Source organism: Lepisosteus platostomus, chromosome 4 (assembly GCF_059453375.1).
Source record: "Lepisosteus platostomus isolate fLepPlt1 chromosome 4, fLepPlt1.hap1, whole genome shotgun sequence".
NCBI lineage: Eukaryota > Metazoa > Chordata > Actinopteri > Semionotiformes > Lepisosteidae > Lepisosteus > Lepisosteus platostomus.
Window position 1 is genome coordinate 76306563 of NC_142614.1, and position 23611 is coordinate 76330173.

At 49.9% G+C, this 23611-nt stretch overlaps 1 protein-coding gene across 2 annotated transcripts in view; it reads left to right on the forward strand.

Annotated features, from left to right (window-relative positions):
• The window catches only part of LOC148673874 (dedicator of cytokinesis protein 2-like), a 260919-nt gene that overhangs the window by 48986 nt on the left and 188322 nt on the right, over positions 1–23611 (forward strand). For both annotated transcript variants that reach the window (XM_088630800.1, XM_088630801.1), the window contains 6 exons: positions 2700–2800; positions 3407–3541; positions 6335–6446; positions 9335–9405; positions 16686–16792; positions 23022–23149. In XM_088630800.1, coding sequence (XP_088486926.1) covers positions 2700–2800; positions 3407–3541; positions 6335–6446; positions 9335–9405; positions 16686–16792; positions 23022–23149 — 654 coding nt within the window. The remainder of the gene's footprint in view (positions 1–2699; positions 2801–3406; positions 3542–6334; positions 6447–9334; positions 9406–16685; positions 16793–23021; positions 23150–23611) is intronic.

Consider the following 23611-nt stretch of genomic DNA (forward strand, 5'->3'; position numbering starts at 1 on the left):
TCCTGTACCACCTGAAAAGGGCCTGGCAGTTTTTCAGTGATGACCAGGGTCAAGGAATGAGGCTGTCCTCTCAGTCAGACTCCATCTGCTCATATCAGCAGTACAGTATGTCTTCTGTAAATAGAAATTCTGGACAAACATGAGGTTGAATGCCAATTTATAGTTTATTATTCCAAAATGGTAGAAATGCAAACACGTTACTGGTGTATATTTCTCTCCAATCTGGAACTCAAAACAGATTTTTTGGCACATGCTTATTAAAGAGAACTTCAAAAAAGTAAATGTAAGTGAAAAAAGTTTAGATGTTAAAGTTATTTTTAATTGTGAGCATTATAATACATACCAAAAATATCATTGTCAAACTGGTGAGATCTTTCCAGTCAAGACTACAATGGCAGGGATGAGCATGAGTGTGTGGTGGTACAGCAGAAACACAGCTGAGGAGCTCCGAGGAGAGAGAAAAGAGCCAGATTCGCCCCTGGCAAGACATTTCCACACTGCAGTCATTCTGTGTCCATGTCAACAGTAATTGAACAAATAATGTCTCCCTGCAGAGGGATGACATTGATCTTCTATTAGTGAAAAGCCAGACTCTGGATTTATTGCTCGGAAACCAGTAGCCCAGGTGGACTGAAAGAGAGTCAGGGCAGCGTGCATCATGCAGAGGGGCAGTTTCTGCTTCTGTAAATAGGTGATATTGATTGATGTTAATGTTTTTAACCTTTTGGGTTACCTGGGATTGATGTTAATTGATTACAGTCATCTATATTCAGTAAGTGATTACTATATGTGTGCCCATCTAGTCTTTTCAGTTGCTCTTGAAACAGCTTACTTGCCAAATGTCAAATTAGAATCTTTCTGGCCCCTGCTTATTTCACATTCTTTTCTAAGAAAAGATGTAATAAAATGTAACACTTTAAGCACATTTGTCTTTGCTCTGCTTTTGTCCATGATGTTGTTTAAATGTGATCCAAACCAGGTCACTGATTGAAAAACCCTTTCTCTAATATTAAGATGAACTAAAATCTCATGGTCCATGGTAACACACGGCATTGGTTACATCTAAAATACATTCTAGTAAAGAATTGCACAGGTTCCTCAGCACTTCTTTCCAAACTCCAGCTGGGACTGAATCTAGAGGGCAAGCAGCTGATTTCAGATTTCAGCTCCCTGTTGTGTTCAGTTTTTGCATGTTAATCAAAGAGAAGGCATTCTCTAGATTCGTTTCTGAGTCAACCAGACTAATTAAAGGCTCAATCAAATCCAAATCACTTCATGCCATTTGAAACCTTAATATGAGCTATTTGTTTGGAAAATAATTGAAGGATCCCTGGCACTTCAAAGATTGGGCACTAGTCTGAATTACAAGGTTCTTGGGGGGGTTAATTGATCTGTCAATTGCTGAGAAAGGGACTTGAGTTTGTTCTTGTTTTCTTCAGTACAATTAGACAAATAATCAAGTCTTGCTAACATTAAAGCCTCAATGTACTCCAGAAAGACTTGCTTCAGAATGTCATGAATCTACAATTTTTTTTAGCTCTCCATTTTATATTCAGCTTTCTGACAATTCCTACTCATTTGCCAGATGGTGCTGTTAAACCAAGATGTTCATTTTCAAGATCACATTTGAGTTTTTCCTGGAGTCACAACATCAGGAGTAGTTTCTAAATAGTAGTGGTGTTTGCTTATTAATCCCTTGGTTGACAGAGTGTGATAGATAATCGCACAAAGACTGAATCAGAAACCCTGTAAGCAGAAGAGGGATTAAATAGTATCTTTTAGAGGTAAGTATCAAACCCTTTCAAAGTGAAGGTACGATTAAAGGCAGAAATCATCTGGGAGAGTAAGACCCCAAATAAAGAAGATCAGAATTCCCAGTCCTCGAGAGATGGCTAAATCTGACCTTTTACCTCCATTATGTTACACACTGAATAAAATCAAATGAGTTGAGTAGCCTTTGTCATGATCAACATGACAGCTGAAATCTTCAGGGCAAAACCTCTACACTGTCTGATAAGAACAACTTCTAGATTTAGGTGGGCAGTACACAATAATAACAACGGGCATGGTGAGTTGGCCATCTGGTTTTAATGACAAAGAGCAGAACTCCACAACTTTGTTCTGTTTGTAGGCATAAAAACCCAAGCTAGGGAAACGCTAGGCACCTCCCCTCTGTGCTAAACACACTTCCTATGTGACTTTATGACATGAAGGAGAGGCAGCCTGTCAGTATCAGTAGCACTAACTGATAGTGTTGAACAGAAAGCAGACTGAGACACGCATTTACACACTCAGCTGGAAAAGTGCAACTGTGATACAACATTCTCTAATAAGATTATAAGTATTAAGCTTCTATATCAGTGGTTCCTAAGTTTTAATTTTATAATTTTAGAGGAGCTATTACAACATTCAGATACTAACTCTGAGGAGAAAAACTATTTCTAAGCCTAAAGCTTTAGGAACAAGAAAATGAAATCCAGTGTTTGATATATAGAATAAGTACTTTGTGAGATACTTTGCCATGTTTTCTGCTGTTCAAGCCCATTAAGATGTAAAATATTAGTGGACACAGGAGCAAAATGGGTCGAACTCGCCTTCTTTCATTTGAATTTCTCCTGCATCCATAACGCCTCCACGTATTCTTCAACTGAGAGAGTGCTGGACCTACAGTATTAATCCCAATCTTTCTCTCTGTGCAGGTCTTCATCATTAACCTTGTAGCTGATCAGAAGTTCCGGCACTTCAACACTGTCCTGGAGACCTACATTAGCTTGCACTTCAGTGCTACTTTGTCCTACAGGTGAGCACAGGGTGTAGGAGAGAGATTAGGGTTTTTGACAGTGGGTGGCAAAGCTGATGGTTTTTAACAATGGTATATGTGATTTTTTTTACCTCAAAGACAGAGCTGATGGATTTTGATAATAAGTGACATACCTGATAGTATTTAATAATGGAACAGGTAAAGGTTTATTCTATGATGAAAAGAAAAGACACACTGGGCTCTTCTTCAGGTGTCAATTGTTCCTTTGCAACCTATGCGTATTGACACAGCTATCTATTTGAACATATTTAATAATGAGTGACAATCAATGGTTTTGGACAATAATTGATGGAGCTGATGGTTTTGGATGATGAGTGACAGAGCTGAAGGTTTTGGTGAATTAGTGACAGAGCTGATGGTTTTGTTCAATGAGTGACGGAGCTGATGGTTTTGGACAATGAGTGACAGAGCTGATGGTTTTGGACAATGAGTGACAGAGCTGATGGTTTTGGACAATGAGTGACAGAGCTGATGGTTTTGGACAATGAGTGACAGGGCTGATGGTTTTGGTCAATGAGTGACGGAGCTGTTGGTTTTGGTCAGTGAGTTACAGAAATTGAAGAAGCTGATGTTCTTGCATTACAGAAAGCTGATGACGGTGCTGACGGGGTACCTGGAGCTGCGGGAAGGAGAAGAACTTAACGAAAGACTAATGGTTACCTTCAAGAGCCTGGAATACATCTTCAAATTTATTGTGCGCTCTCGTTGCCTTTACCACCAGTAAGTGTATCTCTGATAGAGTCCCTGCCTCTCTGTGGTGGAACTTCTACATTACCGTCCCAACTGTCATAAATTATCTGAATGCAAATGTTTCTAAATTTCCCTGTCTATTAATAACTGGTCCTTATTTACTAATACTACAGTATCTCTGAAGTGCCAGTTCCCGTATCTTTCCCCCTGTCTGAGATTCTGATGGAGATTCTCTAAGGAAAGCAAGGTGTTTCTCTGGTGTTTGGTGCACTTGGCCTTCCAGTCCTACTGACAAGCCACAGTCCCCCTCCTCCCCTCTCTCTATCTTCCCATCACCTGTGGTTGAAAAGTCCACTTTACTTGCCTCGGTCTTACTCACTTGCAGTTGTCTCACTTGACATAATTTTAGTGTAGAATCCCTGGCTAGTTTAAAGTGGTCCATACTGGTCTTGTTGGCCAACCCAGAACAGGGCACTGAGATGTGATCTTTTCCTATGGTCCTCTGGACTGAGAGCTGGGTACCTACCAGAGACTTCTGCTGTCCAAGAGCCATTGGCAGCCAAGGTGAACTGACTGACTTGTCTTCAAATTTGCTTGTTAATTAACACTGTTCTGTAACCCAGTCACCCTGCTAGTGAATGAATTAGGAGTAAATTCTACACTATATACAGTATAGAACATCCATCACCATCAAACAGCAGCTTTCTCTGTTAAGGGCTGTGGCCAGCCTGTCCCAATCCTGGGACATCTTAAATGAGATGAGACAGGGCTGAGAGCACACCACACCTCAAGAAAAATAAAGTAGCAGATCTTTTCCCATCAACCCCTTCCAAATCTTTGAGTTAATAGTGTCCCTTCTACAGTACATGAAACCAGGCATGAGTTCTAAAGCTGAGATACCAGATACTGCTGTGCTTGTATTACAGTTGTACTCCTTCCTTTATAGTGAGTGGAGGGGAACCCCAGAGAGAAGTGGGGTCCTGTAAATACTTAACCAGTCTGACACAATGAAGCAATGCTACACCCTGAAGCCAACCCAAATTAGAGGAACTAATGAAATAAAACATGGAATAGATTTAAGTCAGAGGTCACTGTCTCAGCAGCTGCTAATCCCAGAAGTGCACAGTGTAATGTCACCCCAGAGTCAGATTAGCATTCTGATGGTAATGAGGAGCTGCTGGCCTCCTGGCAGCATTAGACAGAGATCACAGGTCACTAATGAGGGTTAAGGCAGGACAGGAGGAGAGAGACAGTATTTACAGCGGGGTAGGAGGAGAGAGACAGTATTTACAGCAGTAGAGGAGGAGAGAGACAGTATTTACAGCAGGACAGGAGGAGAGAGACAGTATTTACAGCGGGACAGGAGGAGAGAGACAGTATTTACAGCAGTAGAGGAGGAGAGAGACAGTATTTACAGCAGGACAGGAGGAGAGAGACAGTATTTACAGCGGGACAGGAGGAGAGAGACAGTATTTACAGCGGGACAGGAGGAGAGAGACAGTATTTACAGCAGGACAGGAAGAGAGAGACGGTATTTACTGTACAGCAGGACAGGAGGAGAGAGACATTATTTACAGTGGGACAGGAGGAGAGAGACAGTATTTACAGCAGGAGAGGAGAGAGTATTTACAGCGGGAGAAGAGGAGAGAGACAGTATTTACAGCGGGGCAGGAGGAGAAAGACAGTATTTACAGCGGGAGAGGTGGAGAGACAGTATTTACAGCAGGAAAGGAGGAGACAGTATTTACAGCGGGACAGGAGGAGTGAGAGTATTTACAGCAGGAGAGGAGGAGAGAGACTATTTATGGTAGGATAGGAGGAGACCAACAGAGCGTCTACAGCAGGAGAGGAGAGACACAGAGTGTCTACAGCAGGAGAGGAGAGAGACAGAGTGTCTACCCTGGTAGCTCTGTCTGTCATTGGGGATCAGCCCAGGCAGACTTGGACCTGAGATCCCTGGTTTAACTGGGACCATTGCAGCAGCTCTAGTAGAGTCAGGTGTGCATGTGTCTTCCTCTCAGCACTGTGCCCATGAGGACAGACACCCTGTCTCCTCTGTCTCTCCTCTTGCACAACATGTGTCAGCAGGCTTTCAAAACACATCTGCATACATCATTAGAAACTACTGAACTGTCAGGTGAAACCCACAACATTGCTCAGTGCACCAGGTCAGCGTCTGCACTGTTGCTCTGCCACAGCACTAACAGGAGAGAGGAGCCAGCTGGCCTGTTCAGAAGTGAGGAGCTGATTGATCTGAGGATCAACAACCCTTTTTCATAAAGAAGGGTTTCCGTTTCCTATTTTCAGTTTTTAAGTTCAGTTCCCCTTAGTTTCCACTTGTGTCTTCCACTGTGTTTTTCAGTCTTCATTCTAAAGACCTTCACAGAGTTGACTTTGAGGATTTTGAAGACTTGGCGTAGAGTTCTCTTCAATGTGGAAGAGGTTCATTTCCTTCAGTCTGTCAGTGTAGCCAGGGATGGTCTTGTTTGCTCTCCTCCTGAGTCCTGAGTGGGTCTGCCTGAGCCCCGAGTGTGTGGAGAGGCTTGGCTGGGGTGCGGTTTGGTCAATATCCAGCTTCAGGCAGCAAAGAGCTTTCTTCTTTCTCAGGTTGTGCTCAAGTGATGCTGCTCTGCTGTGTCCTTCATCAGCCTTTCAAACAGTATCCCTGTCAATAAGAGATGCAGAGGCTTTAAATGAAAAATTATTTAGCTTTCCCTCTCTGTGCACCTGTCTTACATATCTTAACGCTCCCCGCAGTGATCTGCTGATCAGAGTGTCTCGCTCCAGTGCTGTCTTGACTGTCCATGTGTCTGTGTGTGTCAGGCTCTACGAGGGAAAGGACGCCCAGCAGTTCTCAGAGCTGGTCCAGCAATTCCTCCAGGCGCTCTGCACCCTAATGAGCTCCCCAAGAGAGGACTCCATCATTCTGGCGCAGGTACCCAGTCTCTCCACTCAGACCATTACTTTCCCTGCCTCGTCTGCTGTGTGTGATCCATAAAGTCACAGTTCTGTGCAGGTGCCCCTGGCAGGGCTGCTCACACTCCTGTCCTGCAGAGGACGACTGTCTGGACGTGTTTCATAAAGTCAGTATTAATATTAATGTTGCCTTTGGTGGGGTCGGCAGCGAAGGGAGATAAGGCTCTGCATAGAGAGTCTTTAACCAGCTCACACGTCTCAGCTGAGTCTTGCACAGTAGTACTTGCTTTTCTCACTCTTGCTGGGGTCGGTCTTGTAACCAGCGTCACGCTTGGACAGTATGATCCTGGGACAATTTCGAAGTGCTGCCTGTCTGCCACCAAGCCCATGACAGCTCTGGGGCCCGGTCATCTCCAGACTCTCAGGAGGAAATTCAGCTTGAAGCAGGTTGGGTTCCTCATCAGCCCAGTTTGTGTGAAATCCCAGACGAGGACTTGCCCCAGAGGAGGAGGTTGTACTCTTCCGAGAGGCAACTGACTTTTCATTTCCAACCCGATACTCTATCGAAGTTATGAGTTATCTTGCAATTACATTGGGTTTAGTTTCTGCACCCACTGTACTGCAGTTTAATAAAACATCATCACAGCATCAGGACAGCACTGTGAAAGAGCCAAGTGTTAATGCATCCACAGTGCTTTCATGTAGGCACCTTAATCTGACATCTCTGCTGCTCCCAGGTTCCAGAGCTGAATTCCACAGTCTGTGGAGTGTCAGTGCCTGGAACAGCACATTCTTGCAGACAGTCTCTGTGGAGACAGCTCTGTCACCCGCAGAAGAGCAGAAAAAGTTCATTATTGAGCCCGAACAAGGAGCGGCAGTGTGGCTGGGTGGAGCAGGGCACAGCTCTGCCGAAAAGGGGAGCGTGTCTGCTCCGGTGGCTGCACGGCCAGGGAAGTCACCAGCGGGCTCGCTCTGAGGGGCAGCAGCTGCCCCGCCACAGCGCCAGCAGGACTCTGGGGGGTATCCTCGCACCAACTTCTACTGTCAGCGCACAAGGGAGGACCGGTCCCAGACAGACTCTTTATTACTGCTAATTATCATACAGTGGTCCAGGAAAAGTGGTCAATACCCCTCAGTCTGGCAGGATCTTGTTGGCCCTGTTGTCTTCATCCTGTGCCAGAGACACAGGAGGACCTAAAACAGGAGTAATGTAGCTTAAATCCTCTAATCAGAATGTGACACAGCTCACAGGAAGGGACAGATGCAAAACTAGGCGCTGTCTGCTCAAACAATGTCTATATGCACAAGGAACAAAATAAATTGAAAATGGACAAAGCAGTCTAACAACTGAAAGGGAAAAGAAATCATAAACGAGATAGAAAATGTCAAAATGATGTAAAAACTGCAGTGAGCCCATCCCCAGAGCCACTGGCCTGCTGGGACAGGAGAGACCCAGACTGCAGTGAGCCCATCCCCAGAGCCACTGGCCTGCTGGGACAGGAGAGACCCAGACTGCAGTGAGCCCATCCCCAGAGCCACTGGCCTGCTGGGACAGGAGAGACCCAGACTGCAGTGAGCCCATCCCCAGAGCCACTGGCCTGCTGGGACAGGAGAGACCCAGACTGCAGTGAGCCCATTCCCAGAGCCACTGGCCTGCTGGGACAGGAGAGACCCAGACTGCAGTGAGCCCATCCCCAGAGCCACTGGCCTGCTGGGACAGGAGAGACCCAGACTGCAGTGAGCCCATCCCCAGAGCCACTGGCCTGCTGGGACAGGAGAGACCCAGACTGCAGTGAGCCCATCCCCAGAGCCACTGGCCTGCTGGGACAGGAGAGACCCAGACTGCAGTGAGCCCATCCCCAGAGCCACTGGCCTGCTGGGACAGGAGAGACCCAGACTGCAGTGAGCCCATCCCCAGAGCCACTGGCCTGCTGGGACAGGAGAGACCCAGACTGCAGTGAGCCCATCCCCAGAGCCACTGGCCTGCTGGGACAGGAGAGACCCAGACTGCAGTGAGCCCATCCCCAGAGCCACTGGCCTGCTGGGACAGGAGAGACCCAGACTGCAGTGAGCCCATCCCCAGAGCCACTGGCCTGCTGGGACAGGAGAGACCCAGACTGCAGTGAGCCCATGGCTTGCTGGGACACAGGGGAGACTCATACCTCTGAGTTGTCTTATTCAGTATAAGAAGATAAGAAGGCCATGGATGATAGGAGTCTGCTTGGCTCCTCTTGCTCGTTTCTGCTTCTCTGTTGCCACATGACCTCATCACCTCCATCGTGAAGGATCCTCAGCATTGTGGTTCGATTGCTTCCCTCTGACAGCCTTTGCTCTAGATGCAACAAAGTGCCTCCTGGTTTCATTCCCAGATACTCATAAAGATCATTTTATTTTTCAGTCGTTATCTTCTAAGAGTGTTTGATGTAGCTTCTTTTCTGAATAAAGCTTGTCAGTTCATGTCTGTATCCTGCAGTTGGTGTTGTTTGTTCTCTGTGTCAGTGACTGTCACACGTACAGTATCAGGCCAGTGCAACAATGCCTCTCCTTTGGCTCAATGACCAAGACTGAACTAAGCGTTCCTGGTGCAGCTGTGAATGTGAAACATGCAGGTTTAGCAACCCTCAGTAACCCCCTTAATTTACTGAACCCCAGCTTCAGAGTTAATCCCCTTAGATACTTTTGTTAAATCCTCATAAGAATCTCTTGGTAAATCTTTATCCTTGCTGCTCTGATAAAGAACAGCTGCACCTGAAGAGCAGAGACTGGGTCCAAGAGCTCAAATTCAGAATACGTGTGGAACCTCGTGGTAATAAAGGCTGATGCTGATGCTGCAGCGCTGTGACGTGCTGTGATGCACTCGGAGCCCTGCAGGTTGCCAGCTCCTGACTCTCTCTGTGTTGCTGACAGGGCTACGCGCTGCGGTACGTCCCCACCATCCTGAAGGACCTCTCTACAATCCTGGACGTCTCACTTCTCAGGTGAGCAGCACGACTGCAAACCTTGCCCACTATCCCTCTGCTTCTGTTTCGGGAGACGGATGCTGGGGGTAGGTTTTCTGGTCTTCCCCCAGATTCTCTCTCCACTGTCCAGCCAGGGCTCTCTGCTGCACCTGGGGAGGACATTTCCTCCCCGGACGTCCCAGCAGCCCTGGATGAGACCCCTGATCATGCCTGTGACTTTCCGTCAGAGCTCTGCAGCTTGCAGGATGTGTTCCAGCTGACAGGGAGCACTGCAAGACCCTCCAGGGCTGTTCCTGAAGTTTTAGTTATCATTTCTGTGACCATCTATAATCCCTGGCCATTCAGTAGTTCCCAGCCCTATCTAAAATTTCCATATTCTGCTGTCTGAATTCTTGAGAGACTGTGATCAGTGCTGTTCTGCAGTTTCACTCAGAGGTGGGATTGAGCTCTCCTTCTCATGTACAGAACGTGTCTCTGTCCAGAGTGGGCTGGACAGAAACATCTGTTTGACATCTGGGCTTCTAGTCCCTGTTATCCATAAAATATACTGCCCAGAACAGCCCAGTCACTCAGGACAGAGTTCTGTTTTCTGCATTAGTAGCAAGTGGTACAATAGTGGAAGTGACAGATGATTACCTTACTTGAGACTGAATTACTTTCTTTTTCTTCTAGGAAATGTAAAAATGGTAATTTAATTTTGAACTGAGCGACTGCGGATGTGTTTAGGAGCAGTTTTTGGGTTCTAGACTGCTGTGCTCCCTTGAGTCAGGCATCTTACCCAGGTTGTTCTAATATAATACCCTGCTGCACACACAGCGGCAAACAGTAGTTGTTTTGGATAAAAGCAAAGGATCTCCTTTCCCCTCTCCACCCCCAAACCCCCAGAGCTCAGCAGTGCTGTGGAGAACAGGAGGTCATCATGGCTTTTTTTGTAGTGTTTGTAAAGGAGCTGAAATAAGCGTCACAGCTTGTTCTCTGACAGGTTTCGCAATTAGTGTGTTTCCCGGAACAGCCGCACAGCACGATAATGACAGGGAGAGGGATTAAACACCCATTGAGGAGAGGGTGCTGTTAACAAGGCCTTTCACAGGCCCTGTCGACCCTCAGTTACTCACGCTGGGGCTCTGCTCTCTGGGACTGCGTGTGAATAAAGTGGCAAACGAAGCGATAAATAGAACTGGCTGGTCCAACATCGTTATTTTTGGAAGGAATTCCACAGCTGCAGGGTCCTGTGACCAAGAGTGAGCTTTAGTAAAACTATACTGCAATCATTTTTGAAGACTCCACTGCATGAATCCAGCACTGGCCTCTTTATTAGGAACTGTGATCTTGTTTTGGCCTGGAGTGTTGCTCTAAACCTGCTGTCTGTACTGGGAACATTTTTTTCCATGGTCAGTCCTGCAGTCCTGTTTCTGGTCTCAGTAAATAAACCCATATGGTTATCTGCCAGCCAGCCCCTGAGTCTTGACGCAGACTGCACCCACAGGTGTTCAGTCATTACTGAGGCAGGGATACACTGTTAATGAGACAGAACTTGCTCAGATCCTAACACAGCAGGTGATTTACTTTCCTGTTCTTGTTATTTAGAGTGGACAGCCTGTCTTTCTCAATTTTCACAATCAAATAGTTGGTCTGGAAATGATTTTCACTGGTGTGATCTAAATGAACACAAGTAGTTCAGGTGGTAGCTGCATCTGCATGCGCAGGCTGCAAAGGAACAAGTAATAGATTTATTCCATGCTGAAAAGAGAAGAAAGAAAACGCAATGTTCCGACCGTGGAGCCTAAATGGACACAATGCTACTACTAATATTTATTTTTCCTTGCATTTACATAGTATGTAAAGATCTAAATAGATCTAACTAAGGAATTAAAAGTGCTTCACATACAGGAGGGAACCCACTTCATCCCTCATTGACCTGTAGCTCCACCTGGGAGACACACAGGGATCATTCTGCACCAGCAGCCCCACCTGGGAGACACACATGGATCATTCTGCACCAGCAGCCCCACCTGGGAGACACACAGGGATCATTCTGCACCAGCAGCCCCTTCTGGGAGACACACAGGGATCATTCTGCACCAGCAGCCCCACCTGGGAGACACACAGGGATCATTCTGTACCAGCAGCCCCACCTGGGAGACACACAGTGATCATTCTGCACCAGTGACCCCACCTGGGAGACACACAGGGATCATTCTGCACCAGCAGCCCCTTCTGGGAGACACACAGGGATCATTCTGCACCAGCAGCCCCTCCTGGGAGACACACAGAGGCCATTCTGCACCAGCAGCCCCACCTGGGAGACACACAGGGATCATTCTGCACCAGCAGCCCCTCCTGGGAGACACACAGAGGCCATTCTGCACCAGCAGCCCCACCTGGGAGACACACAGGGATCATTCTGCACCAGCAGCCCCACCTGGGAGACACACAGGGATCATTCTGCACCAGCAGCCCCACCTGGGAGACACACAGGGATCATTCTGCACCAGCAGCCCCACCTGGGAGACACACAGAGGCCATTCTGCACCAGCAGCCCCTCCTGGGAGACACACAGAGGCCATTCTGCACCAGCAGCCCCACCTGGGAGACACACAGGGATCATTCTGCACCAGCAGCCCCACCTGGGAGACACACAGGGATCATTCTGCACCAGCAGCCCCACCTGGGAGACACACAGGGATCATTCTGCACCAGCAGCCCCACCTGGGAGACACACAGGGATCATTCTGCACCAGCAGCCCCACCTGGGAGACACACAGAGGCCATTCTGCACCAGCAGCCCCTCCTGGGAGACACACAGAGGCCATTCTGCACCAGCAGCCCCACCTGGGAGACACACAGGGATCATTCTGCACCAGCAGCCCCTCCTGGGAGACACACAGAGGCCATTCTGCACCAGCAGCCAAACCTGGGAGACACACAGGGATCATTCTGCACCAGCAGCCCCACCTGGGAGACACACAGGGATCATTCTGCACCAGCAGCCCCACCTGGGAGACACACAGAGGCCATTCTGCACCAGCAGCCCCTCCTGGGAGACACACAGAGGCCATTCTGCACCAGCAGCCCCACCTGGGAGACACACAGGGATCATTCTGCACCAGCAGCCCCTCCTGGGAGACACACAGAGGCCATTCTGCACCAGCAGCCAAACCTGGGAGACACACAGGGATCATTCTGCACCAGCAGCCCCACCTGGGAGACACACAGGGATCATTCTGCACCAGCAGCCCCACCTGGGAGACACACAGAGGCCATTCTGCACCAGCAGCCCCTCCTGGGAGACACACAGAGGCCATTCTGCACCAGCAGCCCCACCTGGGAGACACACAGGGATCATTCTGCACCAGCAGCCCCACCTGGGAGACACACAGGGATCATTCTGCACCAGCAGCCCCACCTGGGAGACACACAGGGATCATTCTGCACCAGCAGCCCCACCTGGGAGACACACAGGGATCATTCTGCACCAGCAGCCCCTCCTGGGAGACACACAGAGGCCATTCTGCACCAGCAGCCCCACCTGGGAGACACACAGGGATCATTCTGCACCAGCAGCCCCTCCTGGGAGACACACAGAGGCCATTCTGCACCAGCAGCCCCACCTGGGAGACACACAGGGATCATTCTGCACCAGCAGCCCCACCTGGGAGACACACAGGGATCATTCTGCACCAGCAGCCCCACCTGGGAGACACACAGGGATCATTCTGCACCAGCAGCCCCACCTGGGAGACACACAGAGGCCATTCTGCACCAGCAGCCCCTCCTGGGAGACACACAGAGGCCATTCTGCACCAGCAGCCCCACCTGGGAGACACACAGGGATCATTCTGCACCAGCAGCCCCACCTGGGAGACACACAGGGATCATTCTGCACCAGCAGCCCCACCTGGGAGACACACAGAGGCCATTCTGCACCAGCAGCCCCTCCTGGGAGACACACAGAGGCCATTCTGCACCAGCAGCCCCACCTGGGAGACACACAGGGATCATTCTGCACCAGCAGCCCCTCCTGGGAGACACACAGAGGCCATTCTGCACCAGCAGCCAAACCTGGGAGACACACAGGGATCATTCTGCACCAGCAGCCCCACCTGGGAGACACACAGGGATCATTCTGCACCAGCAGCCCCACCTGGGAGACACACAGAGGCCATTCTGCACCAGCAGCCCCTCCTGGGAGACACACAGAGGCCATTCTGCACCAGCAGCCCCACCTGGGAGACACACAGGGATCATTCTGCACCAGCAGCCCCACCTGGGAGACACACATGGATCATTCTGCACCAGCAGCCCCACCTGGGAGACACACATGGATCATTCTGCACCAGCAGCCCCACCTGGGAGACACACAGGGATCATTCTGCACCAGCAGCCCCACCTGGGAGACACACAGGGATCATTCTGCACCAGTAGTCCTACTGCAGATTAACAGTATAGAACTGTTATACATATACTGTAGAGCTGAATTAAGCGGGAACTGTACAGGGTCCAGATTATACAAGTCTAGAGTGAAGTTTAGCCAGGAGACCAGGGTTAATACCCCAACTTTCACAAATACTGCCATCAGATATTTAATGACAAAGTAGTCAGGACTTGGGTTTTGAGTTCACCATCTCTTCTGAAGCACCTCCAGTTGGATGTTTTGGTCAGCGTTGTATGTCTGGGTGTTGGGCCTGGACGCTGGTCAGTGGTGTATGTCTGGGTGTTGGGTCTGGACGCTGGTCAGTGGTGTATGTCTGGGTGTTGGGTCTGGACGCTGGTCAGTGGTGTATGTCGGGGTGTTGGGTCTGGACGCTGGTCAGTGGTGTATGTCGGGGTGTTGGGTCTGGACGCTGGTCAGTGGTGTATGTCTGGGTGTTGGGTCTGGACGCTGGTCAGTGGTGTATGTCGGGGTGTTGGGTCTGGACGCTGGTCAGTGGTGTATGTCGGGGTGTTGGGTCTGGACGCTGGTCAGTGGTGTATGTCTGGGTGTTGGGCCTGGACGCTGGTCAGTGGTGTATGTCGGGGTGTTGGGTCTGGACGCTGGTCAGTGGTGTATGTCGGGGTGTTGGGTCTGGACGCTGGTCAGTGGTGTATGTCTGGGTGTTGGGCCTGGACGCTGGTCAGTGGTGTATGTCGGGGTGTTGGGTCTGGACGCTGGTCAGTGGTGTATGTCTGGGTGTTGGGCCTGGACGCTGGTCAGTGGTGTATGTCGGGGTGTTGGGTCTGGACGCTGGTCAGTGGTGTATGTCTGGGTGTTGGGTCTGGACGCTGGTCAGTGGTGTATGTCTGGGTGTTGGGTCTGGACGCTGGTCAGCGGTGTATGTCTGGGTGTTGGGTCTGGACGCTGGTCAGCGGTGTATGTCTGGGTGTTGGGCCTGGACGCTGGTCAGTGGTGTATGTCGGGGTGTTGGGTCTGGACGCTGGTCAGTGGTGTATGTCGGGGTGTTGGGTCTGGACGCTGGTCAGTGGTGTATGTCTGGGTGTTGGGTCTGGACGCGGGTCAGTGGTGTATGTCTGGGTGTTGGGCCTGGACGCTGGTCAGTGGTGTATGTCGGGGTGTTGGGTCTGGACGCTGGTCAGTGGTGTATGTCGGGGTGTTGGGTCTGGACGCTGGTCAGTGGTGTATGTCAGGGTGTTGGGTCTGGACGCTGGTCAGTGGTGTATGTCGGGGTGTTGGGCCTGGACGCTGGTCAGTGGTGTATGTCGGGGTGTTGGGTCTGGACGCTGGTCAGTGGTGTATGTCGGGGTGTTGGGTCTGGACGCTGGTCAGCGGTGTATGTCGGGGTGTTGGGTCTGGACGCTGGTCAGCGGTGTATGTCTGGGTGTTGGGCCTGGACGCTGGTCAGTGGTGTATGTCTGGGTGTTAGGTCTGGACGCTGGTCAGTGGTGTATGTCTGGGTGATGGGCCTGGACAGTGGCTAAGAGGTGTCTGTCAGGTTTGAACCTCAGATGGGATTAGTATGTTGTAGATAGAAGATTGTTTATATTATTATAATATAGTATTAAAAAAATTAAAATAAAGCTTAGTACTCGGTTCATTCTTAAGGGTTGCAGTGGCTTTAAGTAGTTTTGTAATGACTAAATTTGCTGGGTTGAAGTAATCCAGATTTACTCTGACCTCTGAAGCGGGCACCTGTGTCCCCTGCTGGCCCTTGAGAAAGCTCCAGTCCCTCAGTTTCACACAGAGTGCTGTAAAGAGCCAGGCCGAGCGCTGAGGATCAGCAGATGTGAATGGAAATGTGTCAGGGCAAGATGCACCAGCACACCTGAGTCTCTAACGAGCTGCCAGGCCACTAATTGGCATCCTGTGGGCAATAACAGATCTACTTCAGACTTGTTAAAGCGGAAACACATGAGGTAGCAAGCACTAGCCCTGAAGAGGCACTGAGGCAGCTGTCCAGCTTGTCTCCAGCCCTGCAACACATATGTGAGGCAAAGAGGAGATCAGTCAGACAGAAACCCCTAAGCATCCAGCTCGCCTCAAGAGTGCGCCCTCGATCTGATGTCTCACCAGGAAGACATTTATATCATTTCTGAGCTTTACAATTCATGTACTCGACTCACGAGCAGCCTCATATCTGTGCTGTTGGATGGAGTACAGCAAGAGCTGATTTCTGAAGGAGAGATGGCGTGTGAGGATCAAACGTGCACACAGCTACTAGATAGCTGCAGCAGTGGACACAGAGTTGGGGTACTGAGCACAGACAGGTGGACACAGAGCAGGGGTATTGAGCACAGACAGGTGGACACAGAGCAGGTGTACTGAGCACAGACAGGTGGACACAGAGCAGGGGTACTGAGTACAGACAGGTGGACACAGAGCAGGGAGCACCTGAGCACAGACAGGTGGACACAGAGCAGGGGTTCTGAACACAAACAGGTGGACACAGAGCAGGGGTACTGAGCACAGACAGGTGGACACAGAGCAGGGGTAGTGTATGCAGATTATTAATACATACAAAAACAACTTTCAACATTATTATTTTACCTGCTAATTTAATTAAAATGCTTCAGCCTTATTTTCATACATTTGATTTTGGGTGGCGATGAGACCCCTGTGTTTAAATACGAATGTGGTGATGCAGCCTGTTCTCCACTGGGGGCTCAGGGTCCACTGTTCCTGGTCTGCTGGCTTCAGCTCAAGGTCAGGAGGACCAGGAAACACACAAGCCCCATGAGGCTCCTCTTGCTTGTGACTTTGGAGCCACTCTGTCTGTTTGTTTTGATACTTGAGCGGACCTTAAGTAGGTCCCTGTGCAACATGATGGGTGTTAAAGAGGTGTCTCTCTCCTCTCCCTCCCCAGCGTCATGCTGAAGAACTTCTTCCAGAGCCTGCCCGCTGATCGACTGGTGAAGCAGAGGCTGCAGTCCCTCAACGCCGTCGTGGGCAGCCCACTCTTCACCCGGCCAGGTGAGAGAGACGTGCACTCTGCTGTGCACTCCAATGGACACTCCCCCTGCACACTCACCTGCACACTCCCCCCATACACTCACCTGCACACTCCCCCTGTACACTCACCTGCACACTCACCTGCACACTCCCCCCGTACACTCACCTGCACACTCCCCCCATACACTCACCTGCACACTCACCTGCACACTCCCCCTGTACACTAACCTGCACACTCCCCCCGTACACTCACCTGCACACTCCCCCCGCACACTCCCCCTGCACACTCACCTGCACACTCCCCCTGCACACTCACCTGCACACTCCCCCCATACACTCACCTGCACACTCACCTGCACACTCCCCCCGTACACTCACCTGCACACTCCCCCTGTACACTCACCTGCACACTCCCCCTGTACACTCACCTGCACACTCCCCCCGCACACTCCCCCTGCACACTCACCTGCACACTCCCCCTGCACACTCACCTGCACACTCCCCCCCCATACACTCACCTGCACACTCACCTGCACACTCCCCCCGTACACTCACCTGCACACTCCCCCTGCACACTCACCTGCACACTCCCCCTGCACACTCACCTGCACACTCCCCCCATACACTCACCTGCACACTCCCCCTGCACACTCACCTGCACACTCCCCCTGCACACTCACCTGCACACTCCCCCCCCATACACTCACCTGCACACTCCCCCCCCATACACTCACCTGTACACTCACCTGCACACTCCCCCCATACACTCACCTGCACACTCACCTGCACACTCCCCCTGTACACTAACCTGCACACTCCCCCCGTACACTCACCTGCACACTCCCCCCGTACACTCACCTGCACACTCCCCCCGCACACTCCCCCTGCACACTCACCTGCACACTCCCCCTGCACACTCACCTGCACACTCCCCCCCCATACACTCACCTGCAGACTCACCTGCACACTCCCCCCGTACACTCACCTGCACACTCACCTGCACACTCCCCCCATACACTCACCTGCACACTCCCCCTGTACACTCACCTGCACACTCCCCCTGTACACTCACCTGCACACTCCCCCTGTACACTCACCTGCACACTCCCCCCGCACACTCCCCCTGCACACTCACCTGCACACTCCCCCTGCACACTCACCTGCACACTCCCCCCCCATACACTCACCTGCACACTCACCTGCACACTCCCCCCATACACTCACCTGCACACTCCCCCCATACACTCACCTGCACACTCCCCCTGTACACTCACCTGCACACTCCCCCCATACACTCACCTGCACACTCCCCCTGCACACTCACCTGCACACTCCCTCTGTACACTCACCTGCACACTCCCCCCGTACACTCACCTGCACACTCCCCCCGTACACTCACCTGCACACTCCCCCCGCACACTCACCTGCACACTCCCCCCATACACTCACCTGCACACTCCCCCCATACACTCACCTGCACACTCCCCCTGTACACTAACCTGCACACTCCCCCCGTACACTCACGTGCACACTCCCCCCTCTACACTCACCTGCACACACCTTCCGAACGCTCACCCGCACACTCCCCCTGTATACTCACCAGCACACTCCCCCTGTATACTCACCAGCACACTCCCCCCGTACACTCACCTGCACACTCCCCCCGTACACTCACCTGCACACTCCCCCCGTACACTCACCTGCACACTCCCCCTGTACACTCACCTGCACACTCCCCCCGTACACTCACGTGCACACTCCCCCCTCTACACTCACCTGCACACACCTTCCGAACGCTCACCCGCACACTCCCCCTGTATACTCACCAGCACACTCCCCCTGTATACTCACCAGCACACTCCCCCTGTATACTCACCTGCACACTCCCCCTGCACACTCACCTGCACACTCCCCCCATACACTCACCTGCACACTCCCCCCATACACTCACCTGCACACTCACCTGCACACTCCCCCTGTACACTAACCTGCACACTCCCCCCGTACACTCACGTGCACACTCCCCCCTCTACACTCACCTGCACACACCTTCCGAACGCTCACCCGCACACTCCCCCTGTATACTCACCAGCACACTCCCCCTGTATACTCACCAGCACACTCCCCCTGTATACTCACCAGCACACTCCCCCTGTATACTCACCTGCACACTCCCCCTGCACACTCACCTGCACACTCCCCCCATACACTCACCTGCACACTCCCCCCGTACACTCCTCCTGGACACTCCCCCCGTACACTCCCCCTGTACACTCACCTGCACCTTCCCCCCGTACAGAAGGTGTGTGCAGGGACACCCTCTCTGTTTTGTCATTTTTATAAACTGTCTTCCTCGTCCATGAGAGAGTGGGAATGTAGTATTTACAGTATTCACTTTCACACTGCCTGGGGCGTTGCTCTTCTGGAGCTGGGAACTGGAAATTACAACATAATGGGAGATGGGAAACAATTGGCAAAGCAGAGCAGTCCTCACTTTTTACAACACACTCCTCCTGGTTTATTTTCTTGCATATTTGAAATGTTCGGTGTTTTCCAGTAAAACAACAACGGCCGTGTTTCAAGCCCTCATCAGTGTGGTCTTCCGCATGAGATACTGTCCGTACAACAGAATAGAAACCCCAGTTTTCACGCCCCTCCTAGGAGACACTTTTTGTACTTTTTAACTTAATACTTTATTCATATCCTGAATGCTCAAACACAGCACAAATAAAGAGGAAAGAACTAAATGGGGCTGGCACGTATAAGAACTCTGACCTGTGAATGCAGTCTTTGGCAAAAGCTTATTTTGCTGTAAATGGAGGCTCTGCCAGCGTGGTACAGTTTTGGGTGGATTCTTCTTGGCAGATTTGCTGAAGATCTCCGGAGTTCCTGGGCATTGCTTGGACAGCATTTTTCTGGGCTCTCCACAGATTCCCCATGGGATTGTGCCACACGAGTATTCGCTGTCTTGAGCCACTGCAGTGTAGCTTTGGACTTTCACTTATCGAAGAGATCTGCTGGATTGACTTTGTCAGTGTCAGTCTGGTCTCTTGCTAATTCTTTGTGCTCTGCTTCCATCTTGTCCTGTTACAAATGAAATGGATTTAATTTTGAAAAAGAATTTAGCTCTTTCAAAAAATCACCTCCTTCCCAGCTGGAGGGACAGCCTGGTCGAGGTGGTGTCTGGGCCATCCAATTAATCCTCCACTCTTCCACTGTGTCTTCACAGAGCTCAAAGGAATATTCAGTGTATTGGGATGTTTTATACCTTTGGCCTAATCTGTGCTTTTCCACTGCTTCATCTCTGAATGCCTTTGAAAAAGTCCTCAGTGGTCATAGTTAAATCCTTACTTGAAATACACTTCATGTCAGCAGGAACTAGCAGAGACAGGTGCATTTATTCTGAGATCATGTGAACACGTACTGTATTACTGCACACAGACGCAGGCCACCCATCTCATTGTGTGGCTCATTACGCCAATTTTGTGCACCTAAATTAATTGAGTTTTCCCACAGCAAAACTCAATTAATCATTACTTTTCCATTTGTTTTCTTTCAAATGAAAGATCTATTTACTGTACTTCTTTATTTGGTTTGTGCTTCTAATGTGTGGATTATGTTGTATAACAGTATAACAACAGGTCATGTGAAAGCTCCACAGCAACAATGTGAAAATTATGCAAGGGTCTGAATACTTTTGCACGGCACAGCATATAGTTAACTCTATATGAGTTTAGTCTGTTGTTTTTTGGTCTGGCAATAAATTAACTGGCATTTTTAGCTGCCTTAATCTTACATATTAAATCATTCAACCAGTTCTGAGAAGGGAATACGTGCATCACAGACTGACCACCTGGGAGGCATCTTTTCAGTTCTGGACTGTAGCAGATAGCAGGTGTTACAGCTTCAGGGTTCCTGTGTGTACTCAGAGTGCTTTCACTGCTTTAAAGACAAACAGCAAGTAAACATTGCCTTTTCAAGAGTGGAATGATTTAACTGCTGTTAATTCACAAACATGTCTAAATTAACTTTCAGACCAAATCATGATTGCATCATCAGCACAGCAAGCTCAATATTTTATATAACCTTGCTAGTAATGGTTATTGAAATGTAAATGTGCACATAAATAACTACAAATTTGCCTATAAATCCATTGGTAGGTGCTTAGTTCTTGTTGTGTCAGTAAATAATAATCTGTGCCAAATGAAAGAAGCAAAATATTAAATTAAGCTAATTGTAAGATAAATTAAGTTTATCATTGAGATGAAAGACCTGCTGTACAAGAACGATCAGGGGTAACTAGTCAGTCACCTTCAAATCTAGTTTAAATGTATGATATTTCGTCTCAAATGTGAATTATGTTTTAATACAGAGTAAAGAATGAAAACCACACGTCTAGATTTTCCATTAGAGACCCTCTCCAGCTGCAGCTAGCTGGCCAGGAGGATCAATCAAGGATTTAATGTGTTGTTGGCGAAGAGTATAAATCCTGTCTTGCAGGAGTATATGTATTTAAAAATGGTAATTGTGGGTCTTGTAGCCAAGAGCTGTTCAGTCCCGTTTGGTATACTTCATCTAAACGGCCCTGCTGGATCTCGTTGTTTCCCAGCAGAAACTGTCCTGTTTTTCATCGTGTACTTACACACGTGGAGGTGTGTTCCAGCTGTTTCGCCAAGACCAAGTTTACAATATCGTGTACAATGATGGTTACAATATTACAGAACCTTTTAAATTCATTTTAATTCACGTGTGTGAGAAGAGAAATTTATGACCTCGCCTACTTCCTCGTTCCTACTTGTAAATATCACGTCTTTACATCACAGGCCACGCCCCACGGGCATTCACCGCCCCTCGCCACGCCCTCCGTGCCCGCCGAGTGTGCCTCTTGTCGCGGAACTAGGAGGAAGGGAAAATAGTCGATAAGAACGCGTTTGCTCTCGCCGAAAACAGTCCTTATTACGCCTGAATCTTACTAAGTCCTTCCAAAGCCACACTTTGAAAAGAGGAAAGTGGTGAAGTGCCTCCTTGTCATGTCGTCCCTCCTGGACTTGCAGTGCGCGTATCCTGATGCACAGCGTCACTGCATCACCGTGAAAACCTTGCTGTCATTCTTTGGCTTGTTTTACCTCTACTTGCCTTGCTGATGTTCTAAAAAACTCTGCAAGCCAGGAATACAATCTTGTGAAAGAAAAGGAAGAGCTGAATGGATGTGGGCCTTTCTTGAACTGCTTGCTCTTTGTGAGCCTGTGTTTTTGTCAGGTCTCTGTATACTACAGCTCTTACAGTATACTGTAGCTCTTGTGTGTGCATCTCTGTGAGTGCAATATAGCTCTGTGAGTGTGTATATTTCTGTGAGTGCAGTATAGCTCTGTGAGTGTGTGCATCTCTGTGAGTGTGTGTATAGATCTGTGAGTGTGTCTGTCCTAGGGGACACAGTGCCTGACTGGACACCCCCAGGTGACTGGAGCTCTGACAGGGCTTGCCAATGCCCTGTGGACGGCACACAGAGAACTGCGCTGAGGCCACCGTTAGTGGTGTGTTGTGAATCGGAACAGTAAATTGCGAGTGTTGTGAGGGCTGTGAGAAATCGATCAAACACAATCTGGCCAGCAGGCTTATAACCCTGCAACTCCCAGATGGCAGCCCACTGAAGCTCAGCAGGTGTGAGCCTGGCCAGTACCTGGATAGGAGACCTCCTGGGAAAAACTAAGGTTGCTGCTGGAAGAGGTGTCTGTGTGGATCCTAATGCCCCAGTATAGCGACTGGGACTCTATACTGTAAAAAGGCGCCGTCCTTCGTTTGAGACGTAAAACCGAGGTCCTGACTCTCTGTGGTCATTAAAAATCCCAGGGTGTTTCTCGAAAAGAGTAGCAGAGTCACCCAAGCATCCTGGGCAAATTTCCCCCTGGTCGTTATCAGTCATGGCCTCCTAATAATCCCCCTCTCTGAACTGGCTTCATCACTCTGCTCTCCTCCACACTGAGAGCTGGTTTGTGGGGAGCGGACTGGAGCATCATCCAGGTGGGGGTACACACTGGTGGTGGTGGAGGGGATCCCCATGACCTGTAAAGCTCTTTGAGTGGAGTGTCCAGAAAAGCGTCATATAAGTATGGGGAATTATTATTAATTCTTATTAATAAGAAGCCATCATGCACAGGGACACCGGCCCCAGGCCCACTCCCCCATATCCCCTCTATCTTCCACCACCTGTGACGCTGAGACCTCTGTTCCTTGCTGTGTTGTGTTACAGAGTCCCGCGACGCCCTGCTCCCTGGCCTGGTGGGAGAGGTGCAGGCTCTGGTCGCCAGCTGGACGGAGGAGGAGACCTGCCTGGAGCTGCTGGGAAGTGTCCTGGAGCTGCTGCACAAGCCAGGAATGGTAAGAGAGACAGAGCGACGCACATCTTCATCCTCCGCGATTCTTTACAATCCCGCACTACTTCGCTCTGGCCCCAGCAAGGACTGACAACCCAGACACAGGAAATAACAGGACAAGTGGGACTGAACCAGGAGCACAACAGACAAGAGGTGAAGCTGTGGACAGATACTGTCCTATTCAGCACTACTCTTCGGTCTATATACAGTACTGCACATGTACACAGAGAACACAGACAGACAGGTAACAAGCGGTTCTTCAGTGAAGAGGAAACTATATCAGTCCAACTATCCTGTCATTTCCTGGCTTGTGCAGACCGGACAAGGCGAAGCCGGAGGGGAGATACTGGGAGTCCCATCACTTCTGCTCTTTCCCAACGATGACACACTGGTTTCATTAGCTCAAACGCCCTGAAACCTCAGAAACCCGTTCATGCACTGTACAGAAGTGGAGCTTCCAGTCTGC